Source organism: Crinia signifera, chromosome 6 (assembly GCF_055691185.1).
Source record: "Crinia signifera chromosome 6, ASM5569118v1, whole genome shotgun sequence".
NCBI classification, from domain to species: domain Eukaryota; kingdom Metazoa; phylum Chordata; class Amphibia; order Anura; family Myobatrachidae; genus Crinia; species Crinia signifera.
In genome coordinates, this window is record NC_139222.1 from 255,934,521 (window position 1) to 255,956,144 (window position 21,624).

Below are 21,624 nucleotides of genomic sequence, written 5' to 3' on the forward strand. Positions count from 1 at the left end.
CCTAAAGCTGCCTATTGGTGTCACCGGCCCTGCCTGTACCTGCATTCACTGCCATTGCCCCTGGCCTGAATATGCTGAAACAATATAATAGTGCAGTTCCTCAGGCTATAAGCTGTGAACTCTTACAGAATATGTTATATTTTATGATACACATATATTCTATGATGCACAATTAAGGGGTTGGTATCATTTGGTCTACAGCATGTTGGTTGACAAGCATTATGTCGACACCTCTAGGTCGACATGGGACAATGTCAACATGGGACAAGGTCAACATGGGTCTAGGTCGACAGGTCAATAGGTAACCATGGGTCTAGGTCAACATGGGTTTTGGTCGACAGGTCAATAGGTCAACACAAGCATTAGGTGGACAATGTCTAGGTCAACAGTCAAAGGTCGACATGGGGTTTTTCACTGTTTTGTTTTTAATGTGTTTGACATGGACACAGTTTCAAGTGCACCGCATCCCCTCCCATCGCTCGCTTCACTCGCAATGCTTCGGCATGGTGCCTCGCTGCGTTAGGCACACTATTTTATTCTCCCACCATGCCCTGTCGGCTCAAAAAAACAGTTAAAAACCCCAAGTCGACCTTTTGAATCCAGAGAGCATCTCTGGTAATTGAGACCAGCTTGGACAGTACTATCTTGGATAAAGGACTCTGGATTACAACTATAGCAATATACAGTAGCTACCAGAGACTGATCACACGAGCGGGACTGGTAATTGTAAGAATCCTTGCCTTATGTGAAAATTGAATGCCTAAGGGCTATCTCACACGCTCCGGCTCCTGCCAGACGGCGAAATCCCGCACGGCCAGGCCACACATAGCCATTAAAAATGGACACAAATGTGTCCATTCACACGGGACGGATCCCACCACTGGAAGGGACGGCTGCCGGGCTGTGGCCATCCCCTCCATTGTAAACTACTGTGTGCGGCACGGCTTCCTGGCCGTGCGGGATTTCACAGCCCGGCAGGAGCCGGTGTGGGTGAAACAGCCCTAAGAATTCTGAGCCAATTCCAAAGCCTCTATATTAACAGTTATTGCCAGCTTGTATGTGTTAAATGTTGTAATGTCTTGTCTGTCTTTTATCTTTTATTATGAAGTGCACTTCTGAAAATATGTTTATTATGAATTCATGTTTTTTCAATAAATATATACTTAATTCAATTATCTACGTATTAATTTTAACTAAACACAGCTGCGCCTCTTTAAATAGCATTAACGACTGTTGTTGCTATCCCCCCCCCCCCTGTATGCTGTAGACCAAATGACCCAATTACTGTAAGCAGAGGCGTAACTAATATTGTGGCATGCCGCCGCCACCGCATTCAGTCCGGCACCGCAGATAGCCTCCGGGCTCCGTTTCCTGCAGTAATGAAAAATGACACGACAAAATGGCTGCCCCCCGTACAGCGGCGGCCTCCTCTAGCATCCGTAAAAACTGTCTGCTATTAGGGGGCAGCCATTTTGTTGTGACATTTTTCATTACTGCAGGAGACGGAGCCCGGAGGCTATCTGCGGTGCCGGACTGAATGCGGTGGCGGCGGCATGCGGAGGGGTAAGGGGGGGTCTGACCAGAGTGCCCGGGCACCGGGGGCGCCCCGCTGGCGCTTGCTCCCCCAAGCAGCCGCGGTGGCTGCCTTACGGTAGCTACGCCTCTAACTGTAAGTGTTCAAATAAGCACCGTTTGATAGCACAGCAGTATCATTACAAAAATGTGTTAGCATATTGTTATTTTGGGCCTGATTCTGATTACATTGCTCCCCCCGTGTGTTTGCACATGTGTGCGCATGTGCAGCCGCTTGGTGCGAGCGGGCATGGCGCACTGCTTATTTGCCGTCCCATTCACACCTAGCAGTGCAGGTGTGGAGCATGGCGAGGTAGCAATGGGCCGCTCCCATGGGAACACAAAGCGTCTCATGGGCGTCCCCAAGAAAATGCTGGGCGTTCCAATGTAAATGCGTCCTTGATGCAGGTGTGGGGGGGGGGCAGCCAACGTCAGCGGATGTAAGCTTCCCGCACAGGGCGCTCACAGATGTAAGACACCAGAGAAGTGTCTTACATCTGCGAATGCTGTACTGTACTCTTTGGTTTGTTTTTATTTGCAACTTACCATATTCAGAGACAGTAAAGAATTTTGTACATGCAGACGGTAGGTTGATTATATAATCTCCAAGAGATAGCTCATTTGACAATGGGAAACTAAAATCAGCAATCCCATGGTTTACTGTTACATTGAGCCATTGTCCAATGCGGTTGTTGTTTGGATCCTGCAGGCAAATAGATTAAAGAAATAATTATTATAATCCATTATGGCAGAGCAGAGGCATCACTAGCGGGGTGCAGATGGTATGGATCGCTACCGGGTGTCATCCTTCTAGTGTAATGCAGACTCATCGTCAGTGAATAGGATCTGGGTACTGTGCTGGGATATTATTGTGCAGCATTCAGCTCCTGTCACTGAGAAAGAACCAACAATGCAAGTACAGTATATACTGTAGATGTAGCCAAACTCATTATTATGGACCTTGTCGCACCCACAGGCTTCCAGATAATACATTTTCAATGGGATGCCTGGTGCTTAGGACACACATGTGAGTGCCATGGCTTGCCAGAATGCCACGGCGTGGCTTGCCAGTGAAGGGCAGGCAGAAGGGGACACGTGAGCATCTCATGCGTGCGCGTCCCCTTCCATCGCTGGCGGGGGTTGGTGGTTGGCGATCTGACCGCAAGACCCCTGCGGAATGAGCCCGGCTCCATCTGTATATGTGGTAGGGAATATAGGATGTACTGTATTGTAAGATTCCTTCAGCAAAGTAATATATTGAAATGTGTAAATGTTTTACAGGTTGAATATTCTTTATCCAAAAAAGAACATTATCCAAATTATTCCAAAAACCGTAGTTTCCATGGATGTGAACTTTTTTTTTTGCTAAAAGCACTACTGGGTACATCTGTAACTGGCACTATTGTGAAAATCTGTAACTGGCACTAGTGGGGACATCTGTAACTGGCACTAAATATGTGCAAGAAAATGATTGCTTGACATTTAAATTCAGTGCCTGGGATAGTACACACACTTATGCTGTGTACACACGGTCCGATTTCCTTTCCGATGTTGACGATATAGTCAACATCGGATTGGCATCGGATGCAGATCGCAAGGGTTTTAACCCTTGCGATCCCGATCCGATCCCGATGCGCTTTCACGTATCGGAAGCCAGAAAGTCTTGGCTGCCTTGTCTATATAGTGCAGATCTGCACTATATAGTCAAGATAGGATGCAAATCGGATGTGCCTTCAGATCCTATCCACGATCCTATCTGATCAGATCGTGGATAGGATCTTGTACACACCATATGTTTCATGTTCTGAAACCTTGGGTCATGCACAAATAAAATATATGTGTGTGTATTTCATGTGTTTGATGTGTTTATACAACATAAATGCAAGACAACTCAAGACAGCTCACTGAAATATAAAAAAAATATTCCAAAATACGGAATAATCCATTATCAAAAATATTTATGGTCCCGAGCATTTTGGATAAGGGATAATCCACCTGTAATTAATTAGGCTTTTGTAATTGTTTTCCTGTTACCATCAGTTGTTACATTTGGTAGATAATGTACAATCCAATACATAGCAATATATAGAGAGATACAAATGAAAGTCATTATTAATAAGAAAAATTGATTGGAATCAGGATTTTGAGGACCTTTAAATTTAAAAAGAAAAGTTGGTCTTGTTACTAAATCTGCATAAATGGATAATTGAAATAAAACATAAACAGATACAGAAATTGTTCATGTAATACGTACCTTTAGCTCAAGCAGAGGAAACTGATGACAAAGAAAGAGGAAAAAAGTGAATTAAAATCTTAATGTCATCATAGTATACATTGTACGAATACACAGTATACAGTGGTATCTGCATCATTCACATACAGGGCTGTTTCAGACCTGTTTGCTAGTATTTCTCTACCCTACGGTAGTACGCCCAGTGTTTTATGGGGATGTCCATAAAACTCTGCCCGTTCCATTGCTGCCGCCGCCCCCTTCCCTCCCCTCCCCTCTTGGAGTGAAACAGCTCGGCAAGTGTGAAACTCGCCAAAAGCCATTCGCTCCCAGGGTTTGCGGGTAAGGGGAGGAACTTGGACCTGACCAAACAGGTCTGAATTGCTGCATAAGGTAAAATCACTCATCTGTATCTGCTCTGTCTAAACTCAGCAGCTGAGCAGTCTCATTATACTGTATGCTTAACAATCTGAAATAGATGAGCTGCAATATACAATATATACCTCAAAGCCTGACTGTGCTGATCTGATGCAATTGAGTGATTTGTATCCTTCCAATCAGCCCCTCAACTGTCATTTTTAAAACACATGACAGGAGCTGACTGGCTGGAGCACCATTTATCACACGCAATGAGTTTTATCTAGAGGCGTAGCTACCGTAAGGCAGCCACCGCGGCTGCTTGGGGGAGCAAGCGCCAGCGGGGCGCTCCCGGTGCCCTGGCACTCTGGTCAGACCCCCTTACCCCTCCGCATGCCGCCGCCACCGCATTCAGTCCGGCACAGCAGATAGGCTCCGATCTCCGTCTCCTGCAGTAATGAAAAAAAATGACACGACAAAATGGCTGCCCCCTAATAGCAGACAGTTTTTAAGGATGCTAGAGGAGGCCGCCGCCTCCTCTAACATCCCTAAAAAAAACCTGTCTGCTGTACGGGGGCAGCCATTTTGTCGTGTCATTTTTCATTACTGCAGGAGACGGAGCCCGGAGGCTATCTGCGGTGCCGGACTGAATGCGGGGCCGGCGGCGGCGGCATGTGGAGGGGTAAGGTAATTTTTTGGCCGGGGGGGGGTGCCACAATATTAGTTACGCCTCTGGTTTTATCCTTCACAACAAGTTCTATCTCTCATTGATGAATGAGCCACAAAGTACCAACCAAACAGCTTTCAAATGAACTCCAACGATGTCAATGCCACCAGCGTAATTGGGCTGCAATACAAATTTGCAGCCCAGCGATCAGGTTTGAATAACCCCTTATGTCTACTTTCTGCCTTATATTACCAAGCTGTCATTTGCAATTTAATTGCATACAAATATAAAAGAGATAAAAATCCTCACCTTTCTTTCTGAAGGATGGAAATTCGTGTCAATGGCTATCAACCGAAACCTCACTGAAATCATTAATTAGATAATATCAGGAATGGTGTCTATACTTTAGTCAATAAAATAATCATATACATTAAAACAAAGAACGCATATATGAAGTTAGGGATCTGCTACATAAGGACTGCACAGTATATTTTTAACCCAGAACAGGTTTTGATACTTTGCTAGTGGTAGCTGAGATATTATTTTCTATACAGCAGTATACCCTTCTAATACCCCTTTCACATCGCACTTGTAAGCTGGTATATTGCTGTTTTTTTTTTGCATTTTAAAACGGTACCAGCTGCAGTGCGAACGCTCCCCAGCCAATTTACCGGTTAGAGAATACCGGTATTTCAAAACATTTCAAAAGCAGGATCCTACACTGTTCTGAGCCGTTTCTTCTGCAGTCTGAACGGCCAGAACCGGTTTGAACTACACATGATCATCTGCACAAGGGTCATTGGTTGTGTCCCTGAATGTTGTACAAAAATGGGTTGTTAGCAGGGTTGCAATGTGAAAGCAGTATAAGGCAGCATAAGAGATATCAGACATTTACACAAAGCAAAAGAAACAATGTACCTCTGCAGGGGTGTAACCAGAACCTTGTGGCCCCACAGTAACATATTGAAGGGGCCCCTGTCCCTGTCTTGAAGACACCTCTCTGCGTAATTAATTAATTTTATGTCCAATAATAGTGCACTAATTTTTGAACCATAGTAGTGCCCTAATTAATAATATGCCACATTACAGTGCCCCTGTTCTAACTATACCACATTAGAGTGACCTCTGGTTCATATGTTAAAATGCCCATTCATTTTATGCCACACCTTTATGTGGCACAATATGAAATGGAAGCACTAAAGTGCCCCACTTATTATTATGTGACATTATAGTGCCCTCAACATTACAATGAGCAGATCAGATTATGACACATATTGTGTCCTGCAGTTCATATTGTGTCATATTACAGTGGCCTCCAGTTACAGTGCTCACTGTTATTGCATCAACTACAAACTCCTCTCACTGACAATGCAATGTCACACAATTCAAGCTGGGCAATAGATCAGACCCAATTGATCAGGCAAATTTGGGAAAGTAGTATGCAAATTTACAACCTGGGTCCAGGGCTTCCTCAGCCTCTGGCCCTATAGATATTGCACCATCTATAGATGTGTACATGTACCACATGTCAACAATTAAGCACTAAGGTCATCTGGACACACACATCTATAATGGTACCTCTGATTAGCTGGAGCCATGAGCGCTGTGGCCCTCATTCTGGTTTGACAGGTAAGCTGCAGCCTGTCTGAGCGTCTGAGTGCCTGCCCGCCGCCGCCGATAAGTCTCTTCATTAACATGCAATGGGATGTGTAATGGAAACACATACAGTACCCTCGCATATATCCTCAGCAGGAGAAATCATTCGATGGTCACCAACAAGCTAATGATTTCTCCTGCCTTCACAGAAAAAGTGTGTGGCAATTGACTTTTATTTACGCCCTCCGGGTAGCTGATGTACTGCGGCACCAGCGATCCAGGCATCGGCCCACCCAATGCCTGGGTCATCCAATGCATCCCATTGCCCGCCCAATGCATCGGCCAACCCGAACCCATGGGAAATTCCAGTGTTTTCATGGGGACACCCATAAAACGCTGGCCATTCCCATGGGCGGCTCCAGTCCCATCCACCGTCCGCCCCGGTCCTCCCCAATCCAATTGGCTGAAGCTGTTAGCAAAAGGGGACCTGCACATGCCCAATATATAATGCATAGACCCCAAACATCTAAAAGGGGCCGAATTTGGCCGCGTCTGATTAAACCAGACTGAGGGCCCGTGTCTCCAGCAAACTGGTGTCATTGCAGTGTTGCTCTCCTCTGAATGGTAGACATGAAAGAGCCCAGTTATTTCAAAGCCAAATACTACAATAAAGGGCAATGTATTCCAAAGTGATAAAATATAGTTAAACATATTGTTTGCCATTTCCTATATCTGCTGTTTAAAATGACTGTAGCTGCTATGTGACTCCATGCTATTTAGCCCTACCTGTATCACCCGGCTTGTATGTGGATTTGTCAGTCTGGATGAAGCATGTTTCTAATCCTTGGATTATTGTAAATGTCTTGGTCTTGTTGATATTGAGGTGTTCTCCATGTGCAAATGCATGGAGAGACCAGACTGAGTGTTCATCTTTTGTTGCAGGCACCTGATAAGAAGAAAGAGATCATTCGTCAAGTCAAGTTATCACTGATTGGCCAATTTGGGTTTTTGAATGTCTGTGAGATTACCAACAATAGTTTGGATTTAAGTGATGTGATACTTTGTAGTGCATGTAGTGCTGACACTGCATAAAGTACAGTACTTAGTATACTCATGCGGGCCATTACCACTGGTGTAGTAGTGCAGTGTATCCTTCCTTATCCTTACACAGTATAAAGCCTTACTGAAGCACGTCTGTCCATCAAAGCGGTGGGCAATTATTTCAGCTGGGAGTCCACTTAATACTTCCAGCAGATATTCGAGGGCCGCACTCCAGAAATAGAGGGTGTGGTCACTCAAAAGGGGGTGTGTCTTTGAATTTATTGTAGCACACCATATGCCTCTTTTACACATCATGCAACACAATAGTAGGCTACTTATACTTGCCCCTTATATTAGTAATTCTCCACACCAGTTCCCCCTTAGTAATTCCAAACACCTGCCCCCATTAGTAATGCCACACATGCCCCTCACATTTCCACACACCAGCCCCAATTAGTAATGCCACACACCTGCTCCTCTTTGGATATTCCAAACACCTGCGAGCCAGCCTTGAAAAATGGTGCCAATTGCAACCCCATGCAGTCATGGTGACTCACCCACCCTCGGCGGCGGTGCTGTGACTGTAGTGACCTGCAGGGAGCGGGCGCTTCGGCGTTGCTGTATGTGTGTCTGATGGTGGCTGTGTGTGCACGTGGCATAGTCCTGTGGCCTTTGGCACATACGCTGGCCTGTGTCTGATGCCTGCTATGCACAGGCTGAGCATCTGCTACACAGAACTATGGCCCTTATTCTGATCGGTGCAGACTTTCCCGAATTCTTACGGTGCGGTCCCCACGCCACGCTGTGCGGCGGCGTGCGGGCTTCGTCCGTAGAAACGCCCACGTGTCCTCCGCATTCGGACGGACTCACTCTTTAAGAACAGGGCGTGTGTACGGACGACATACAAACCGTGCGTGTGCGGTGGAAATGTACAGATTCTTGCACGGTCTTCCCGCACAAGCATGGTCTTACCGCGTCAGAACGTACGGGAAGCTGTCCGTACGCCCCGATGCGGAGTATTTACGCTCAATCCCACACTTTTTTACTGAGTACACACAGCGATCACATGACCCACTTAGGCAATTAGCCAACCTCCTGAAAAAGGGATTGTTATCAATTTCAATCAATTAAATGCTCATCTATACTGACCCACATTCCTACTACATTCATGACACACATTAACCCTTACAGCATGTGACCCTAACATACATCTAGATACACTATGTACATTTTGCTTATTTTAAAGATTTTAAACAAGTTACACATATACTTTAGCATGTTAGAAAAAAAACACTGACAACTTTGAACTTTAAATAACGATTTATTACAAAAGAACTGTCCACAACCAAAAAATTAAATTTCCCCATCAATGATGCGGTCCATTTCCTCCATCATTTGCCTCATCAGGCCTCTCAGTCTAAGGAGGGCCCCACGGCGACCCTCCTCTGCTTGGGCAGGCTCATCTGTGGAGGAAATTCAAATTCAAAAATGACTAATGATATTCATGCATACATTTAACATAGTCAAACCTACTTTTTAAACATGCATTGTGACAGGTGTGTGTGTATATATATATATATATATATATATATATATATATATATATATACACACACACACATATATAACTATATATATGAGACATACACCTATACATACATGCATACATACTACATGGAAAGCCTGATTTTGGCCCTCTTCCCTTTACTCTGTCGAACACCTCACAGTCATACTGCTCCTTCTCAATCCAAACCCACCCATGACTAAGCTCTGAGAAGCATGTCACGTGCTGCACCAATCACAATTCGGCAAACAAAGTTCAGTGTCTCTTATATGATGGAGCCTGGCAGGGGAGTTACACAACTCTCAGGAATGCTCAGTACATTTGTGCAATCAAGCATGGCTTGCCTGCTGATGGTCTGCTCCAGAAATCATTGTCAGAATGCCAGTTAGGGTAAGCTGCAGCACTAACCCACTCCCATGCTCAAAAGCATTACTAAGACCAAATCCACACACAATTATGGTGCAAAACATACATGCAGACCGCAGGGGGTGGTTAGCTAGAGGAGGGCCCAGGGGCACTGACCACTTGTTACTCCAGTCGAAGCCACGCCTGTCCATACTCCATTTATGCCATACTGAATCTAGTTTACAAAGATCATTCACCAGTAAACTCTACTCACCTATATGAGGCTACAGATTGTATGCAAGCAGCAGGGACATGAAACACTTACATTAGCAAGTCATCCCTTTCTTCCAGGATACAGATTAACTACACAGGTTCAGTGGCACTTAAAATCGATATGAAAGACATCCTCACAACCTGTGTCATTAATATGTGTCCTGGCTGAAAGGGATGGTTTGGCCACCCTATCTAACCCCAAAGTGTGTCTGTTGCTATCCCGTTTGTTTTGTCATTTTATAGTATTGTAAAAATCAATTGAATCACCAGTGCTACATAGCAAATAGTAAATGCCAAATGGATAAATTAATCCTTATGTATACATACCAATTCCGGCCGCCTGGACGACCTCACCGGCCTCCACCTCCTCCTCAGGGGCCTCCAATGCTCCATCCTCGGCCTCGATGACGTCCTCCTCGGGTGGCAGTGCCTCCACAGCCCACCCCTCCTCATCCTCAATTTCTTGGGCCCCCTCCTCCGGCCTCCCTTCCTGCGGCTGGTCCTTCAGGGCCACCGCTGCCTCCTCCTCCTCCATTTCCTGGGCCCCCTCCTCCGGGCTCCCTTCCTGCGGCAGGTCCTCGAAGGCCACCTCTGCCTCCTCCCGGGCCTGTCTTGCGCGAGCACGTGCTGTGTATGTGAAAAATCAAAAAAGTGGCAATTAGTGGTAATTACTATTAAGCCTTATCAAGCTATAAATGCAAAGGTTAGAAGTACAGATAATTGTACAGGCAAACAGCTCCTTAGTGGCCTTTACAAAACACAGCCTGTAACATGGCAGATATGCTGTGACATTTGGGCCATTGTAAGCATCACAAGCATTAATCCTCCCCAATAACATATTTTATGACCATTACAGGGTGTCAAACAGGAAGTAGCACTCATATATTGTATGCCATGTTTAACTCATGATCAGGCTGGTGACCTTAGTGGATTAAATAATGTCAGGTAAGCAATCATGTCCAAATCCCCATTTACTGTTGAAATACTCACATCTAGCAATGCTGGCCCTTATTTCTTGCAGCCTCTCTGGCTCCCTGCGCCTGAGGTCAGATCACCGCCGCTCCAGCTGAGCGATGGTCCGCCGCACCTGGGTGCGTGCATATATATGGCGGCGGGCCACCGCATAGGCATTGCGTTTCTGCCGGTTGGTTATAAAGGGGCCCGCCCGCCCCAGCCTGGTCTCCATAACGGAGACCAGAGTTCTCAGCTCCGCGGGTGAGAATGGGGCTGCTCTCCCATAGGCCGCCATCTTAGCAATGGCACAAATCAAACAATCATGTGCTGTCATTGGTTGATCAGAGTGATATTTGGTATTAACTTTATTGTTCATTTTTACACTAACAGCGTGTATGCGCCAGAACAGACGGCTAACCCATTGCATCGCACACCCATCCTAAACAGACAGTGTAAAATAAGATGGAAACACATTATATATAATCTATACCATCCACCAAACATGGGTAGAAGCACCAGGTGAAATAGTCTGCATCACTAGACACTTACACCTAACTCCACAAGGTTCTAAACAGCTATTTTATAATGAAAGCTATGCAGCAGAAACATAGCAAATAGTGGCAGACCTTTTACAAAAATTAGGCCATGCTGCCATGTGTACACTTACCTTCTACTGGCCCCTACTACAGAGGTGGAATGAAAAGTAGCTAGCATCCAGCCTGAATTTGGAGTGCTTTCACATGTGATTTGGATGCTAGCACTGATTACTTGTGGCTAAGTGGTGGACTGGATTGACATATGGAATGGGTAGTGTCAGTTTTACTACATACCAAACAAGTGCACAGTACAGATGTACATTCAAATATACATTTCATGTGTGACCTCAGTTTTATTTTGTAATTGGTGTTGGAATCTGCATTTAGCTACTAAATCTGACTTACTCAGTTTGCCTGGTTTTTGAGAAATATTTTTCCACACCAAGGGGCGTCCCGTATGCGCCGCACGGTTGACGCTGGCATACGGAACGCGGCCGTACGGAACGCAGGTTGCAGCTGATTAACGCCAATTACAGAAATAGTATTTAAAGTTGTCCTAGAAAGGCAAACAGTTGTTGCAAACATGGCTGGCTCAGAGTCAGAGGAAGAACAGGTGGTGCAGAATCTCTTGTCCCGCATGGAAGCCAACACCACCTATGTCCCCTTCAACCCAGAGCAGCCAGATGGGCCATCAACATCAGGCCAATCAGCAGCTGGCCCATCCTCAGCATCAGCAGAATCATTGGGAAAACAGCAGGTGGCTTCCCAACAGAGTAGCCAGCCCAGCACTTCAAGTACACCAACCGGTGGCCGTGCCCGTGGCCGTGGCCGTGCCAGTGGCCGTGCCCGTGGCCGCAGTCGGGCAACAGAGGAACCAACCACAAGAAACATGGCATATGAACCGCAGGAGCTTGACATCCTGGTGACCCGGGCACGTGATTTAATAGAGTGCCCAGCGGTAAAGTTGACACACACAAGGAGATGGAAGATCTGGGAGGAGATAATGGCGAAGATTAATGCAGTGGCTCCACAAGTTCGTGAGGCGGAGCACGTTAAGAAGAGGCAAGTACATGTGTGTTACATTTGAGCAGTACAAGTCCAGTAATGTTTACATTCAATATTAGATGGAGTTGGTCAATGGGTGTTCACGTTGCTTGGAGGCACAGACATGTTGGCCATGACATTGAATTGATAGTTATTGGAGGGTGACTGGTGTTGTATCTTCTAAGGGTTGGTTTTAAAAATGAATATAATGTAAGTTTGGTGTCAGTAGGCACATGTTGTATTATGTTTCAGATTGCAATGGGTGCTACAGCAAACATGAGGAGTTACATGTATTAATATGTACACTTTGATTGCAGGTGGCACGACTTCAAAGGCAACCTCAAGAAGAAATTGACCGAGCGGTGGCAACACAGCCACACCTCTGGGGCTGGCCCCATGCCTGGCAAGCTGAAGCTCACCCCCCTGGAAGAGATGGCCCAGTGCTGCATTGCAGTGGAGGAGGCCTGGGGGGTGAGCACCATAGACAGCGAGTCCCCAGCGGAAGTGATGGCTTCTACGCTTGAAGGTAATTATTTGCCAGGCCATAAGTAGATGTTTTGAATTTGGCATGGAATGTGTGGTAATTGGTAATTTCTCGTTCAACAGCATCCCCACCGCTTGGTCCAGATTCTCTTGAGGAGGTTGTGGAGTCTGTGCCACCTGGCCCCAGTAGCAGGCCCGTGCAGCAGCAGCCGGAAATGTCCGCGGCTGAATTGTCCACGTGGGGCCGTGTGCTAGACAGTATTGTGCAGCAGGGAGACTCGGCATTCGAGCGGGTGCGTAGGGCCGAGGAGGTGCTGCAGGGTTTGACCACCAGCCAGCAGAGTATTGCTGCGAGCCTGCATGCTATGACTGCCAGCCAGCAAGCTATGAGTGACAGCCAGCAAGCTATTGCTGCTAGTCTGCAGGTGCTGGCTGATCAAGCCCTGCGGCAAAATGAACTCCTCCTCTGCCATAATGAACTTATGGTGGAGCTAGTTACCATTAATAGGGTCCTAATGTCACCCGCTTCATGTGCTTTACCAACATCATCACTCCCTGCTGCCAGAGGGGGAAGAACATCCACCCCCTCCCCAGCATGTGCTCCACGTGACCCACCATCTGACTGTGGCCGTGGGCGAGGCCGAAGAGCTGCTGCACGTGGCAAGGAGCCTGCCAGGGGCAAACGTGCCCGCAAATGAACTTGTGTCCCCATTAATCTCCACCGTTATGTCTTCCCAAATCTTCCATTGAGCTGTGTGTGTCAGCATCCTGTGTCAAAATCCGTGCCGAGGGTCACCACATTTGCCCGCGGTTCAAATGTCATGTTTGGTTCCCCTGTTGCCCTGTTTCGGCTAGCATTACTGTGTGCTGTACTTGAAGTGTTGGTGCTCTACTTTTGTTGTGAAGCCACCTGATGTGTTCCTAATGATTCTGCTGTGGCTATTTATTATATATTATTTACTTTTAGTCCTGTTATGGTACCATTTGTTTTGTGATGTTTTTGTCATTTTTGGCAAAGTTTCTTTAATAAATGTTATTTTGGCCCCACAAATGTCTGTATTAATTGATACACGCAGAAGTGACATGTGTATTAGTATTATTAATATTAAGTTGTGTTGATTATTTGCTGTGTAAAAGTGTGTGACAAGTGCAGCATGTAATGTTCCCTTTAAGCTGCAATGCTTCCAATTGTAGCAGTGAGAAGCGTGTCATTAACAAGTAATGAGTAAAGTAGGTGATTGTATTGGGTTCAGCTGACATTGGTTGTGTTGCGTCCGTCCTGATTAGGCGTTCCGATTGCCTAGCGCATGACCGAGTGGTGTCCGCAAAGCAATACTAGCCTTTTGGACACCGCACATTTCTACCCTTTTTGTTCGCGTGCATTCGGCGTGCTGTCCGAATGCACGCCTACCCAAATATGTGTACTCCCCCGTGTCCGCCCATGTTTCCGCCCAGTTTAGCCCACTTTGAAACTACGCCCCTGTGTCATTCCGCATGACGCCCATAACACACCCATATTGGCCGAATGATTGCGGTGCACATTTCTGTACGGTATTAGTGAGAACAAGTACGGAGACCATACGTGGCACATGCGCATTGCGTTCCCCACGCATGCGCAGACGGCTAAAAAACGCGATCCGAAAGAATTCGGGAAAGTACGCACCGATCAGAATAAGGGCCTATGTCACATATACACAGATGCCATCAGACACACCTACAGCAGCACCGAGCGACAGGACAGTCAGGAGCTGTTCGCGGGTCACCTGTTTCCAACTCCTGGTCTATCTGAATGCACTAAATGCGAAAAATGATTCTTCAGTTTGCACTATTACATAGTACAGTCCTCCCAGAAGGTTTATGTACTGTATATTCACCATCGCCCTATCCCATATTGGGGCTGAGCACAATCAGTTTATCATAATCAACCATTCAGCATGACTATGTAAATGGAGTGACTGGAAACATCACAGCTGGGCTGCACAACCATTTACACAGCAAGTGGCAGCAAACGCAGGGCCACAGAGATGCCCAGAGCAGCAAGTGGTCCCGCAAGTGTGTTCACAGCTTTAAAGATAATATTAATCTTATCATTGTTAAGGTGTGTACACACACAGTGTTATTGGTGGCCTGCTGACGTCTGTTCGTTATTGCCGGTAAATGGGACATGACTGGGTGCCGGCAGTGGCTGGCAGGGAGAGAAGGATGGTGTGTCTGTGTGTGTGTGGGGGGGGGGGGGGGGTTGGCAGGCATTAAGCAGCATGACAATAACATTAAGGAGGAATCTCAGTTGACAAACCTTACATGCTAGACATGTGTACTCACCTGGAAAGGGAAACAGTTGGAGTAATCCGCGGTGTCTACTTTGTGCTCAGCAATAATATGAGTGTGCTCATCTTTGTGCAAGGACAGTTTGAAATCAACAGCCCCATCTAGATCAAGGAAGGTCACGCAGGCTTTTTGCTGGGTTCCCTGCACTGAGTATGCCGGAGCTGTGATCACATAGCGCCTACATAGACACACAAAGAACAAATGGAAATACTCTGTAGTTTTTATTCTGAACAATTATAGAGCAGGAATAGTTCTTTAATTAGAAGATAAGCTATTGTGAGTAAATATACAATAAGTACCAACTTAATCTTTACGCCTAAACTTTTGGAATGTAAGTTTATTTGGAGTGTCCTCATACATATATTGTTTACATTAAAGCACAATGGAACTTTGCATGAGAAAAAGCCATAGCCACTCATATTTGGGCCATTATTTCAGCATAATTGCCTACTTTTGTGACTAGGGTGTGACTAGTTCCATATATGGAGAGATTGTGAAAAGGGATTGTGAGAGTGGCACCTAGAGGTATGGGTGTATACTGCTACATCTGAGACTGAGAGGAATCTTTTAAATGACTTATATACAAATGTAGATGACCCCCCAAAGCAGTTAGTAAGAGATACTATACTTGCTAAAGAAAAGTCACTGATACGTATCAGGGATTGTCCATGTATTGTGTTTTACACGTGGTTCCATATAAATGGCCACAAGACATGCATGTAGCCATAGGGATCATTGTGTTTTATCCCCAATGCTGGGAAAAGGTGCTGATGATGCAATGTAAATGTATCAATCTCTCATTCCTTTACTTTTCCAAAAATGTAACGGTGTAATGTGGGCTAGGTGACATGAGGGAGATTGCAAAACTAATCAGGGAGAGAGGGAGATTGCTGTTATTTCAAGGAGTCTCCTGCAGAATGCAGGGGAGGAGGCAACTATGTGTTGCAGTGACTCAGTGGCACACAGATATACAAATGTTGGGCATTACATCAGTCCATGCAAGCTAGCAATGTAGGTTTCTCTTTCCCAATTAATTTTTTATGCAATAATGTGTTTAGTTTGAGAGAGAAGACACTCTGTGCCGCCGTTATACGGAACCAGCCCAGGAGGGGTGATTTGGTGCTCCAAATACCAGACAATGAAAGATCACCATAAATGATTAGTTTTATCACTTGTGCAATTGTTCAATTAAATAAGTAGGGATACATACAGCAACATAGAAGATGTATAAGAGGAGACATAAGTGGAGAGATTGGGAAACAGGAGTACATTACAGGCATAATAGAAAATATCAGATCCCACACTGCCAACCCCACATTGCCACCAAGGCCTACTGTACTTTCCAGCCCCTTAAGTGAAATTATGGAAGTGGCATCAGAGAAGTTTGACAGCTTCCACCTGCATTAAGTACAACAATGATGTCTTCCTCATAGACATCCATAACTATGTTATAGGCAAACTCGGTGGCACCACCCAGGTCCCGGCACATAAGGCATATATATGCAAAAAAAAGGGGTGGGGGGGTGTAGAGATATGGGGGTGCACTTAAGTGTCCACTTTGCAATGAATCCAACTGATTGAAAATTGATTGTAAAATTTAACTTTTAGTAATATTTCACTAAAATGAGTGTGAGAAGTACACTCTTTATCCCTTAAGTCAGTGATTCCCAAACTGTGCTCCTAATCTCCCTGGGGTGCCTCAGAGCACTTACAGGGGAGCCTCGGTTTGGTTGTCCAGTACCAATTCAAATTATTTATGGTCAATCTAATAGCAAAATCAGTGCTGGTGGCTTCCAGTTTTTAAATAATTGGATAAACAGAAGTGAATTCTGTCCCTCACCAGATAACTGGACCTAAGAATGACATATAAGCACAACTTATTAAAAGTAATATTATTTTCTGAAATTCTCAGTAGCAAACTTTGCACTTAGGGGTGCCTTGAAAAATATCCTGATAATCTAGCATGCCGTGATGCAAAAAAGTTTGGGAACCACTGCCTTAAGTCATATAAGAATTATAGATGTGTGATAAAGAATGCAAATATGTGTTTTAAAAGTTATGGAGATATAGGATGCTCTCATATTCGTATGTTTAATCTTATTCATTTTCTTTTCTCATTATTAGTATTTTCTTTTTGTGTTGTTTTACTTACTGTTTATATTCTTTATATTTTTTATGTACCCCTTATGTACCTCTCTTTTCCGGAGATATTTTCGCCAGATATATAAATGACAGTAATTTGTGTAGTGATGCTCTTGGTCCTTTGCTGGTTAGAGAATATCATAATGTAATTTTTGCAATTGCTTTTGTTATTGAAGAAAGTTTTTTGGACACTCTGTCCTTTTGTCTGGGCTGTGTGCCAGTTTTTTTTTTTTTTTTTAAGTAACAGTTGTTTGACTCTATTAATTTTAGATCTCTGCTTTATTTGTCTCAAATGTATGTTCTTTGATATTTCATGGACCGGGCATCTGTCTTGTATTTTGGCTGTATATCTGAGTTTTATGTGTTTCCTTGATTGATCCTTAATTGTGCCCTTCTTTATCTTCTGACACTTAAGCTTAAGTAATAATGGCAGAATTTATTTTATTCTAACACATACACCACTTGTACCGCTGTTATAACATCTGTTATTTTCAAATGTTATGTTGGTGTTTATAAGATACCTTTCTCATACTAATTGGAATTACCAATACTTAATTGTATTCCGCACTTGCTCCTGAGGAAGCCGGATGTTCCGGGGAAATGCGTTGAGCTGAATACAACCATTGCTGACTCCATTCCCTTCATATTGTGACCTGTCCATTCTCCCATTGACACCCCTCACATTATCTGGATACAAAACCTATTTTGGGATACCTGCACTATTCCTATGTATTCCAGCATACAGAGGAAGATCACCCTCTGCTTGAGCCATTAAATTATAGGGTAACATTCCACCAGAAGATCACGGATGGTAATATACAAACCCATTTAGTCAGCTTTGTTCCACTGGATTAATCCTACCCAGGGGCGTAACTATAGCACCGCAGCCCCCGCGACCGCGGGGGGGCGCTGTGCATGTGCGGGCGCCGAGGGCTGCAGTGCTATAGTTACACCCCGCCTCCCCGCCGCCATCCCCCACAGTCTTTACCTGTCAGTCTTCAGTCAGTATGCGCTGGTCCCGGCTCCCTTCTTCTGCTATGAGGACCACAACAAAATGTCCGCCCCCATGAAGCAGAAAGTTCTCTGAAACTGTCTGCTGCATGGGGGCAGACATTTTGTGGTGGTCCTCATAGCAGAAGAAGGGAGCCGGGACCAGCGCGTACTGAGCGTAGGTAAGACTGCGGGGGATGGGGGGGATTGCATGGGCGGCGAGGCGGGGGTTGGTGCGGCGGGAGAGGGTTGGTGCGGCGGGGCGGGGGTTGGTGCGGCGGGGTGCGTGGGTGGGCGCCCTCCCTTTAACGGCGGGGGGGCGCCCAAAAGCTAGTTACGCCACTGATCCTACCCAAAAAGCACACAAGATATCCCTGTGATACTATTTTAACCAATTAATGTGCATATAGACTTTTAACGTCTAACGATCCATTATCATTTTTAAATATTTTAATAAAATTGTATATCTTTTTAATAGAGAACCTAATTATTGGGAACAGCCAGCGCTGGCACATTCCCTTATTTCATTTTTACTGGTCTACCTCATGCTTGCCTACCTGACCCTCTCCATGTGGGAGAAAATGCTCTGCTCCTGGACTTCCCATGTAATGTATGATTGCCAGCACCTGTGGTGAAACACATTTACCTAGCTCCCTACAGGTGATGGCAATCATACATTACCAGGGAAGACCAGAAACAGAGCATTTTCTCCCGCATGGAGAGGGTCAGGTAGGCAAGTATGGTCTAACTCCTCCCCTTTCCCTTTTCAAGTGTTTGAAAATCCTGCAATGCCTCCTTTCCACCTCTCCATACCATAATGAAGTCATCTATATATCTCTGATAGAGGACGAGATCCGCCCCCAGTCTCTGCCATACACATAACTCCTCCCACAGCTCCATAAATATATTGGCGAAACTGGGGTCGAATTTCGCATTGAAGATACAAAGCATTATTGAAATAAAAGTAATTATTTTCTAATATAAATTGTATGCCCTCTAGAATAAAGGCTTTTAGATTTTCCACAAAGTTTTCCATTATTAGGATTCCCTCTACTGCTGCTAAACCGTCTTTATGTTGTATTATTGTGTATAGGGAGGTGGGTCTTTTTCATATTCATGGATCTTTGGTAATCTATATATAGCAGGTAATGTCGGATCCTCTACTTTCAGGTAGTCTTTTTCTTTCTCTGTTCATACTCCATTTTTATGATATTTTTCAATTAGAGTATATCATTTTTGTTTTTATATCTTCTGTTAGATTTGTTTTAAGACATATATATGTTGATATATCTGTAAGTAGTATTTTTATTTTATTTTTATAGTCTGCTGTGTCCATAATGACCACTCCCCCCCTTATTCGAAGGCTTGATTGTTATGGACTCATTTTTCTTTAAACCTTCTAATGCCTCTCTTTCTGCTTTTGATATATTGAACCTTTTGTTTCCTCTTTTCTCCCCACACATTTTTTAAGTCGTCTGTCACAAATTTACCGTATGTTTCTACATAGCATCCTCTCTCCGAAAGTTTGATTTTTTTGGGGGGAAACCAGTTTGTTGATTTACCGCTAAATTATGATTATCTACTGTACCTGTGTTGAATTTTTGTGAAAAAATCTTTTTAATGCTAACTTTTTTAAGTGCCGTTGTACATCTACAAATGTATCAAAAGATTTAGCTGAATTAGTTGGACAAAATTTTAAACCTTTGCCCAAAATATTCTGTGGTATATTCCCGACAATCCCCGACAGTAGGGATACCGACAGTCATTACTCTGACGTCGGAATCCCAATTTCTCCCTTGTAAGGGTCCACGACCTCCATATGGCAAGCGCAGCGAGCCCGCATGGGGCTTCATTGCGCTCCCCACGTGGTGCAGTCGGGATTCCGACGTCTGACTAATTACGTATGTATTACGCGGCCCCTCGCGGGGCTCGCTGCGCTCGCCACGCTTCGGGCTCGGTATGTACCTTCCCCTAAAAAATCTTTACATTTATTTCTTCTTCTATAATAATTATTTTATAACATACCTTCAGGCTGTGTATATGAAACATAAATAAATTTTGTGTAATTGCACAAACTTTTTTTTCAACCATAATATTATTCAAAAAGAATGTATAAAATGACTTACAGGCTATGGGCGGTATTCAATGAGCCTGATTCGCCATGTTTTTATGGCGAATTTGTGCTGTTTGGCGAATTTTTGACTAAAACGGTGAATCACCCTATTCAATGACCAGATGGCGAATACATTTGAAGGTTTTTTTCGCCATGATTCACCGAGTAGCAATCGCTATTTTTTTTTGGTGAAGTGGAATGTGAACTTTTAAAATAAAGTGTTTTGTTTTTTACATTTGGTGTCAAAAAATCAGGAATTTTATTCTGAGGAGGGGCATGCTATTTTTATTCATGTGCTGTAAGCACATGAATATATATTTAATTTAAAAAAAATTTATTATTATTATTTTTTTTTACACAGCAGCCAGCAGGGGGCGCCGGAGCCGAGCCGCTCATTATATATTCATATATTCACTGCACCCGATCATTACATATGCACGATCGGGTGTAGTGAATATACCCGGTCCCCTGCTGGCACCCCCGGGGGGCAGCCTGTGCTGCCTGGCGACCGGGGAGCCCACCTCCCCCCCACATACGCTCTGGGGCAGGCAGAGAGACTTCCATCTCCCTGCCTGCCACCGTCCTCAGGCTCCCTGCGTCGTTCGCAGCAGGAGCTCATATTCGCCGGTCAGGGGCAGCGAGCCCCTGACTCGTTGAATACCGGAGCCGGCGAGGCTCCGGAACATGGCGAATGTGCAGCGAATCCAAAACAGGATTCGCTGCACCTCGCCGGTATTCACATTGAATACCGCCCTATGTGTATAGAAAACGTAAGTGCATTATGTGGTTATGGGCCCTACACATGTATCGGCGTGAGAGCGTTCTGAACGATGCTGATTTGTTCAGGTCTCTGCAGAGTGCTGTGTGCTGAGCAAGGTGTCAGGGGCAGTGTTCATTGTATAGAAGCCTCCCAGGAACAGGCTAATCGGATCTCCTGGAGAAGCATAAATGATTGGAAGCTACACCCTCCAGCTGCAACTTGAGAAAGACCTCTACAGGAAGAAATGCGTAGGTGAGCAGCTGGAGATTGTAGCTTGTGAAAGAAAGCTACCAGAGACAAGGGGACGGTGTCGGAGCCAAGGTGTGTGATTTAGCAACACCATTGGTACCGGGCGGCTTGAGAGATCTAGAGTCAGACTGGGAGTTCTGTTTTTGAGCCACACGGCTTTCTGTAACAACTTTTGCCGTGAAACCCCGCCAGACTGCGAGCACAGGCAATTACCAGGGGTGCCGGACGGCTCCCCGACAGTCGGGATTCCGACAGTCATTACTCTGACGTCGGAATCCCGATTGCTCCCTTGTAAGGGTCCACGACCTCCATATGGCGAGCGCAGCAAGCCCGCATGGGGCTTCATTGCGCTCCCCACGTGGTGCAGTCGGGATTCCGAC

At 45.1% G+C, this 21,624-nt stretch overlaps 1 protein-coding gene across 1 annotated transcript in view; it reads right to left on the bottom strand.

The window, feature by feature from the left end:
• Positions 1-21,624, bottom strand: part of LOC146009231 (alpha-1-inhibitor 3-like) — a 106,843-nt gene that overhangs the window by 83,292 nt on the left and 1,927 nt on the right. Inside the window, exons 2-6 of the mRNA XM_083149393.1 lie at positions 14,985-15,168; positions 7,209-7,368; positions 5,136-5,188; positions 3,827-3,847; positions 2,119-2,275 (exon numbers count right to left, since the gene is read on the bottom strand). Coding sequence (XP_083005519.1) covers positions 2,119-2,275; positions 3,827-3,847; positions 5,136-5,188; positions 7,209-7,368; positions 14,985-15,168 — 575 coding nt within the window. The remainder of the gene's footprint in view (positions 1-2,118; positions 2,276-3,826; positions 3,848-5,135; positions 5,189-7,208; positions 7,369-14,984; positions 15,169-21,624) is intronic.